Source organism: Saccostrea cucullata, unplaced genomic scaffold (genome assembly GCF_032062105.1).
Source record: "Saccostrea cucullata isolate Sc308-1 unplaced genomic scaffold, CSIRO_AGI_Scuc_v1 ctg2620, whole genome shotgun sequence".
Classification (NCBI taxonomy): domain Eukaryota; kingdom Metazoa; phylum Mollusca; class Bivalvia; order Ostreida; family Ostreidae; genus Saccostrea; species Saccostrea cuccullata.
The window spans coordinates 71212-79934 of record NW_026937953.1 but is presented as its reverse complement, the minus strand read 5'-3'; the positions used below and the strand labels follow the sequence as shown (position 1 = coordinate 79934).

The 8723-nt window shown below is 33.5% G+C and overlaps 1 protein-coding gene across 1 annotated transcript; it reads right to left on the bottom strand.

Annotated features, from left to right (window-relative positions):
* Positions 1–332: 332 nt before the first annotated feature.
* LOC134249119 (uncharacterized) lies at positions 333–3726 on the bottom strand. Its single transcript, XM_062731468.1, has 2 exons — positions 3020–3726; positions 333–1067 (listed from the first exon to the last, which is right to left on the bottom strand). The coding sequence occupies exons 1-2, from the start codon at positions 3098–3100 to the stop codon at positions 504–506; spliced, it is 645 nt and encodes a 214-aa protein (XP_062587452.1). The 5' UTR covers positions 3101–3726; the 3' UTR covers positions 333–503.
* Positions 3727–8723: the final 4997 nt, after the last annotated feature.

Genomic DNA, 8723 nt, shown 5'->3' with positions numbered 1-8723 from the left:
TGCTATCCTCCTGGTACGATATACTCAGTACGTGATTTATAAAATGTCATATATTATTAATAATCTGGAACTGTGGGACTGAGAAACACGTGATCAGGGGCATCAGTGTTCACCCCTCCCCCATTTTATACTTCTTGAGCGTCTTTATTACTCTATAATGTTGTTTTAATATTTTATTCAATATATACATGTATGTTATTATTTTATACTGATGGGCGGCGCTGTCTAAAGTTACATTCTGAATTTTAAAAAATACGAATTTAGAACAATCTTGATATTTGTAATTAAGATTTTTAAATTTAAGATAGACATATTAACTTCATTAGAGGGTGGGTAATACTGGCGTCGACTAAATGATTATCGGAAATTGTGAAATAAGCGTAAAGAGGACTCTATGAAAATTAACTAAATTCTGAAAAAAGTGCAAAAAGATAAAGAGCGTCCATTTAATAGCCACCAAATTGATTTAGGTTAGTGATAAGACCGCAGTTAATTTGATATCATTAAAATTCCCGACATGCAATTGATCTCTTACCCGACTCCCGAGGTGATAGTTCACTGACTGAAGGCGAGTGTGTGTCTGGTTCAAAAGTGTTAAATGTGTATTTTTTACCACAGACTGTCCCCGCTAAACGACACTTCCGCTCCTCCTGTATGTAACTGTTACCACAAATTTTGTGTTCTTTACACTTGCGAAATCTCCTTTTGCGACAGGAGCGAGTGCAATGCCCCCATTGCGACCATCCATCATACAGTAAATCGTATAAAAGTTCCTCTATTAACCTGTTTCCACGGCGGAATCCTATCACTTTATAAGATAATGTGGAGCATCTTCCTTTCCGTCTTTTGCAATTTCGCTTTTCCTTGAGAACGCTAGTCCCGCAGTTTTCTGGCTGGTTGCATCGTCTTACTCGCGTCTGCTCACACTTCCGGTTGCAACGCGTCCAATCTGACCACTTCGTGTAGTACTCACACAGAATCCTATTTTCATGGTCTTTTGAAAGTATTCCTGTTTTTGAGGAAAGGCCGTGTGTCGAATTTCTTGATTCTAATTTTCTACTCTTTTTCTGTAAAGAAAAATTCAAATATATTCTTTTGCTGGATCATTGTCATAAACATCGTTACAACCATCTTAAATTTAACTTAAGCGCACTAATGTTTTGATATTAATATTGCCTGATTTAAATTCATAATATTAATTCAAAGTTCGGTATATATGTATATCTCTTTCATTATTTTTCAAATCGGGTGTATACAGATTTGCATAAATAACGCGCAACACATGATGAACACTTTTATGGAAAAGAAAAGGTTTTAATATTTTAATTTATTGTATAGATGTTTTTATTCATAATATAATTTATTGTAATTTTCACACCTTACATTTAATTTTGATTCAAGGAAAGTAATTAAAAAAAATTATGAGACAATTAGTCGATGACAATAAAATGGATACCGGCGCGAATAAAACGTGATTTGCTTTAACCTCACACTTTTCAAAAACTTTCCTAAGTGTGTTGTCTAAATTAGAAATAATACAAACAAGTTCCCAGATTTATTGGGGCCAAATAGTAAAATCAACCCCCTTAAGTCTAAGGTTTGTGAAAGAATGCTCAAAGTCAAATGTAGCATACTTTGGTGACACATAGAAGCTCTCTAACAAAGATTTGTAAAGAGGGATTTAGAGTGACTTTCCACCTTAACAGAAAATAATTACCTTCATTTTCTTTCCTTGTACCTTTAACTTAAGGGTATGAATGTATGAATCGCACGGACTTAAACACTCTCAGGGTAAAAATTAGATTATTTGACGATATCACCTCGGGTTCGTTTAGGGCAGGGCAATCACACAAATCTGTAGATTGAAGGGTCCTATATACACTGGCGGAACATAAGAATAAACTGATACTAAAAGATGCTGCCTTTCTGTTGGGGTATTTAATATATTGGCGATTTAGGGTAATGCTAAATGCTTGCTTTTATCCGTTAGATTGGGTTACTGTAATAATGAACGTGGCGTTACCCGTTAAAATATGTTGCCCCAAGGGTAGATCTCTTATCCCATTCTGATGTCAAAGATTTCTCATCCATAGCTTTGTGAGAAAAGCCGCGCCGCAAAAACAGGTGTCCCGATATCTATTGTATCAATCTTATACAAATGCTTTCTCCTAGATTTTCTGTTAAAAATTTATATATGACCGATTTTCTGTAGAAATGCCACCAACTGCATGAAACAAATGCTAAAAGTAAACACTTTTTTGAAGGTAATCATTACAGAGTCGACCTTCAACTGTATTCCAGAAACGACTTCTTGAAACAGCCGTATTTCCTAAACGAATTTCCTCGTCTGGAGAACACCTGAGGTGGCTTGGTAAACACTCAGGGGCCTGTACAACGTTTATATCAGACGTACACATGCTTGTTTATATTAATATGCTGTCTGTTTGTTCACCAAAGTATCAATGAAGACCGAGGATTCCACTTTTTAACTCTGAAATTTATTTCTTGTTGCACTTACTTTGCCTGCTCTAGTTATGTCTCTTTGAATTGTGTCGGATAAACAGAGACATCCATTCTGCTTTTGTTTTTTGAATACTTAGCGCAGAGAAAAGAGAACAAAATTATGCCAAACTTGTGTCATGTTAAGATTTCCCCAAAGCCATTACTTATTTAACTCATCCTGATGCCCATCCTTGTACGAAGGGAAAACAGAGATTGTGTAGACAAAATAATAAAAATAGAAAAGAATTACTCGAATTAGAAAAAAGATAAACGCTGCTTTCAGCATGCATTATTTAACAAGGGTCATTGCAAGCGGAAATAAGGCTTCGAATGGTACTGCAAGCGTGTTACTTTTCATCCTAATTTAATTTACTACGTTTAGAATTGAAAGCAGCATTGCAATTTATTGCTTAGTTCATTTTTTACTATCCTGGTCATTGTGTTCACTCTGTTGTGAAAAATTGAAGAAAACAGCTATAACATGTAGTTATTTATATAAAATAAAATTAAAACATACCTTTTTCCCGTTCACCATTGACAATTCCGACGTGAAAACAACAATCATAAAAACTATAGAGACAGAGAGGATCCTGGTCATTTTCACGCTATATCAACAAATATGTTCAAAGAAGTCTAAGAAATGGAATTTTCAGTCAAAGTCGTACACATCCTGATTAATATTCAAAACCTGAATTACTTTAATATAGAAACAAGCATAGAGGGAGTTTTCTCTGAGCGAGTAACCAATATAACTATCCTGCAGGTCTAAATTTTCATAAAGTGCGCCGTGCCAGCACGTGCGTCGCACGCCGACCATGTGACGTCGTCAGTTCAAACTTCTACAGTTGTTATAAAAAGCCCATTCACACCGAAGAACATGCCAGATGGAAATAATTTTTTTTCTCACTCTTCATGATGATAGCTTGACTTGGTTCCATACTAATAATTATGATATATCACAAACATTCCCAAATTAACTTCATCCGGAATTCAATACAAAAATATTTGCTATATGTTCTCTCGGGCTTTGACATTAATAATAAACGCTGCACAATTTTTCGGCACGCTAAGAAGCTGTTGGTTGTTTACGTTATAGCAGAAGACAAGAAGTCTTCTTTACTCTGCGTCTGATAAGTGTCTTCAATGAGTGTTCCGCGTTATGCCGCCCCTGGCTGGACAGTACCGATGGAGGTGTGTCCACCTGCTGAACTGAGCGACTCAGGCGCGCAAAAAGTCGCCGGGTATACAGAAAAATTCACCTGCGAATGATTTTCACATCAATATGACACTCGCATTGCTAACTTTAAATTTGTCAATAAGTTCTCCTTCAGGAGATAACCAGTCATTTGATGTGTACGAATAATCAGGCTTTATCCATGAAAATTTAATTGAAATAGTGATATATTTCTCTAGGCTATATTATGTGATACTCGGATGTATTTATAAAAAAGTAATCGCTTTTGCAGGGTGTCAAAGTTTAATACAATAACACAGATTATTCCACAAGGTGTCAGTCCCTATCATTGTAATACATGAAAGTATTTTGTAGGCTGGATGTGGAAGAGAAATATAATCATTGGTAGAATGGTAACAATGTATAATAGGAATAATGTAGGTCATGCATGTCTAGATGCTGATTTTAAGCGATATCAATTTTCTTTAAATTTAATTTACGAATTACATGTATTAGATATAACTTTTGAAAACATATCTATTCTTATTTTAAAATTACGTACTCTCGAACATACGTACCTCATAAAAATTGTATTGTGCTCAGAAAGGTGTTTTTAAATGAATTAAAGCATAAGTAAAACTTTGATATCTATTAAAAAAAATCACAATTTACTGAAAATTCGTTCACCCTTATTTAACAATCTTTAAAAATATTTCTTTGGAGTATACATGCAGATACCGGTATGCACCCTTTATAACCATCAATAAGCTTGTCTCTATTTTGGGATTGTCCCAATTAAGAAACATCAACAGGACGTTAAATGGTTGTTCGGTTAAGTAGTTTAAATTTTCAAATTGAAAAAGGAAATCTCTTGATTAACACTAAATTTAGATCAGGAAAAATGTTGAAGATCAGCAATTATGTTTTTGTTATTCGGTTAAGAGGTTTGCATTAAATTTAAATGGGAAACCAGATTTAACCTTAAAACTTTTGTAAAATCTCCATATTTACAAAGTGCTACAAGAGAACAAGATGGGTGGGATTTTAATTTATACAGGCTCCCAAATGCTACTAAACACTGATGTTCACAAAAAGAAACTGAATATTGAAACACAAGTAAATTGTATTTATATAACAGAATTCATAAAGGAAGCCATAAACAGGCCCCTATCTCTTGTTCTTCGCTTAAATGCGAAGTGTTGATACTTCATATGCCAAAACTGTTCAACAGTTGATGAAAGGTCGCAAAGTTCGATAACATTTCTAATATTTATGGGAGCCTGGGGTAAGATATTTCCTTTTGTTTAGTGTAGGTCAATCTTCGTGCATTCTTGTTGCATATAAGCAATTATCATCTCAGTTTAGCAAATATCTATATAAAATAAAACCCCTCCGTATCATAGATCGTCTAAGAAAATAACATGTCTGATCACAGCCGGTTTATAAAGCTGGGCAATAAATGTCCTGTTATTTCAGGAAGATTCGTAGACTCGTTGTCACGACACTCAGCCAACGACATATTTAGTTTCAAAGTTTGTTCAGAAGACTGCAAGGATTCCTTTACAACTGTATTCGATTATCATACTCCAAAGTCATGAACTACTTTGATAAAATTATATCAACTTTATATGCTAGCGCACGTGTTGAATTAAATCTAGTTTCTTAAAGTTGGATATTATGTTAAATATTGGCGCTTTTATCAAATTAATTTACATGATCGAAGACTTAATTGATTTAAATTCAAGTGTTGAAAATTAATTGATATCGAAGGGTGAAAAGACGAATACAATTTTAAAGATAAAAAAAAGACCATAATTTTTTTTTGTCTGCAGTGCAAGTAATTAACACAAACACAAACAAACCTTTTTTCAGAAATCAGCAATATTTCTCATACGTTATGATTTACATTTAAATTGGTAACTTGAATAATGTTTACCATGTACAGTGGGAAAATTTTATAAGATTTTGTCATAAGGTTAAAAATATGTGCAAAATTTTGTATGGAATTATATAGGAAGCAAGGCCAATCTCATATCTAAGCACCGAGGAAAACCTACGATTTCTTTATATTTCAGGGATCTATTATTTTTGTCATTTCAAATCAAAATTAGTCAAAAATATATATCAATCCATGCATCAATTTTTTGTTTGTGTTAATTTCCCTTAATGCAAACTTAATTGAATAGGTACATGTGTAGGCAAACAAATACAAGGGCACCAAAAAGGAGAACATTCCCTCGATAAGATCAAGAGCGCATGCAACATCGATCCCGATCCAAATCACCTGTCCAAATTACGTCATTTCCGTTTCGCGCAAGAACAAACTGACGCAGAAGCGTGTTACAATATCCGCTCCAATTCCATTGCGAGGGTATAACAACACTACTACCGGTATTTTAGCGAAATTCAACGCAGTGCAGAAAATGCGTTTTACATGTAAACAGTTTACTATAAAGAATGCATCTGTCCTGTTTTCTTTCGATATTTAACAACTTAATATCATTGGGGTTTTTTGTTGTGTTTTTTGTTTTTGTTTTGTTTTTTTTTTTTAAATAAACTTATGCTTGATAAAAACATCGGTGTTACCTATCAATTTATTTATTTTCTCAAATCTGTATTTAAGAAAACTCACATATTCAAAATTGAAAAAAAAAAAGAAATACATTTTTTGGTATGGCATCTAAATAGAAAGAATTTGAAGAAAGAAAAATTCAGTTTCATTATAAAGAATGGCAATAATAAGCAAGGTCTATGATCAAGTAGAAATTTTATTCATGGGAGAATTTTCTCCTGTTGAGATTCTGGTAAAATACGAGCGTGGGAGATAGTCATATGACACTGGCATGATATACTAGTAATGTTATAATTAAACCATATGAATATTACCCCATTACCTACCAGCAAATGTACTGCCGTTGTATAAAATATTTATCATGGGAACGGAAGATCAGAGTAATTAAAAAAAACCGAAGTCTATACGTTATTCAAAACAATAATTCTAGTTATTATTCGAGAAAAGTTAGTAGAATATATCTCTAAAGAAACCTCTTATTAATTAAACCACTGCTGAAAATTAGGCAAAACTAAATATATATCTAAGTTTATTAGAAGCATGTATTTATTAATTCAGCTTGTTAAATTTAATTCAAAAGGGATAAAATATGTTTGAGTATTAATAAAACTTTGGGAAATATGCCCCATTCGTCTCTTTTTTTTAATCATCAAAAGCTCTCAACGAATTTGAAAAGAATAAAAATTAATCATTGGTATGACGTGTTTGTATTTATAAACTAAGGACATCTGTTTACTTCATGATAGTGTATAGTTTTAAAATGATGGTTTTATTAAATCCTATAATCTCGGGTAAATTTTAATGTCTCCATAAATCTCTCAATTAACTATAACCAAGACCATTATACTTTGTAAACATCGCAATGCATCACTCGTAGTCAATGGCCGGAATAATACGGAGACTTTGATTCTAGTTCCAGAACGACTTGTGGCACGCGAACGTTCATTCATAAAACATGTACTCACTTCTCAAAACCCTACCGTGTTTACTGGAGCAGAACGATTCTGTTTTCCTTAAAGCTGACATGAACTCTTAAAAAGGCATCATTTTTCATCTTTGTACGACTTACTTCATTCCTGTACGCCTTTGTCCGCCATATTTCTTCGATTCCGCCATATTTAATCGAACATTTTTGGCCACTTGTACCTGCTATATATAGCCTTTTAGAACTGTTTCACTTGAGTGATTTTCTATCCCGGCTGTCGACATGTGCACATCTCCGATATCATAGTTTTAAGAGGAGTCCATAAACTGACCATGCAATACATGGTTGAAAAGTAAAAATTCAACAAAAACTAGAACTATACCGAGAATAAAATTATTTTTGAATGCATTTGCTGCAATATAGAAAATACACTTACATGGAAAACATTCAAGTAGAGCAAAAATTCCATGCAGGTCAGTCGAGAAAACGCGTCAAACGCAGTGATAGAAATATTTACCTGAATATATACTGCTATCGTTACAGGGATGTGCACATGTCGAAAGAATTATCCTATTTTACTTTTATTGAAAAATGCATCTCAGAAATCATGTTATCCATTGCTAACTCAACAGTAAAAAAAACTGCTTGGACACACGTGGTCCATGCCGATCATTTTATTTGTTCAGGGAAAATATCAAAGGTTGAAAGCGCCGTGGGGTTGACTGAAGAAAATGCAAATAATTTTTTTTTCAAGAATAAACATTACTCTTGTCTGTAAATGGTGTAAATAAAATTTTTAAAACATGGTTTAACTTCATCAAATTTATAATAAAGCATGCATCATTACGAATCATTCAACTTTTGAAGATATGAAGATATTTTCCTGTGAAGGGGGGGGGGGGGATAGAACATGCATATCCTCTCATAAAAACATTTTAAGAAAAACGTCTGAAACAGATGGGATTTCTTTATGATCAAATATAATCAAATAAATACTGTGTATTGGCTTTATTAGACAAAATATAATTTGATTTAAAGTTATTTATAATTTTATGCACAATGAAAGAAAAAGTGAGTAAAATCACATACCCCACGCTCCCACAAGAGTCGAAGTGCTGAAATTCACAGAAAAAATAAAGGAATCGTAATTTCCTTGTAATATGCACATCTATACACGTTGTGTCCTAATTATCTGCTAAGTTTGACGAAATTATATGCACCGGTTTATGAGGAATTGTGCTGACAAACTGCTCATCTTTATATTCAAGATATGGCCAAAATCTAAATGTAAAAGTGCGGAAATTCCCGAAAAAATAAAGATTTCGGAATTTCCTGGTGGTGTACAAATACAGACACATTGACTCCTATGAATATCAGCATAGTTCAACAAAACTCTGTGCATTAGTTTATAAGAAGTTGCGCTGCCCCCCCCCCCCCCAAAAAAAAAAGGGCTGACTGATGGGTCCAAAACATGTTACCTCACGCAACTTGTTGCGCGGAGTATAATAAACTAGTTTGATTCTGTGGTACAATAATAATGAAATGATAAT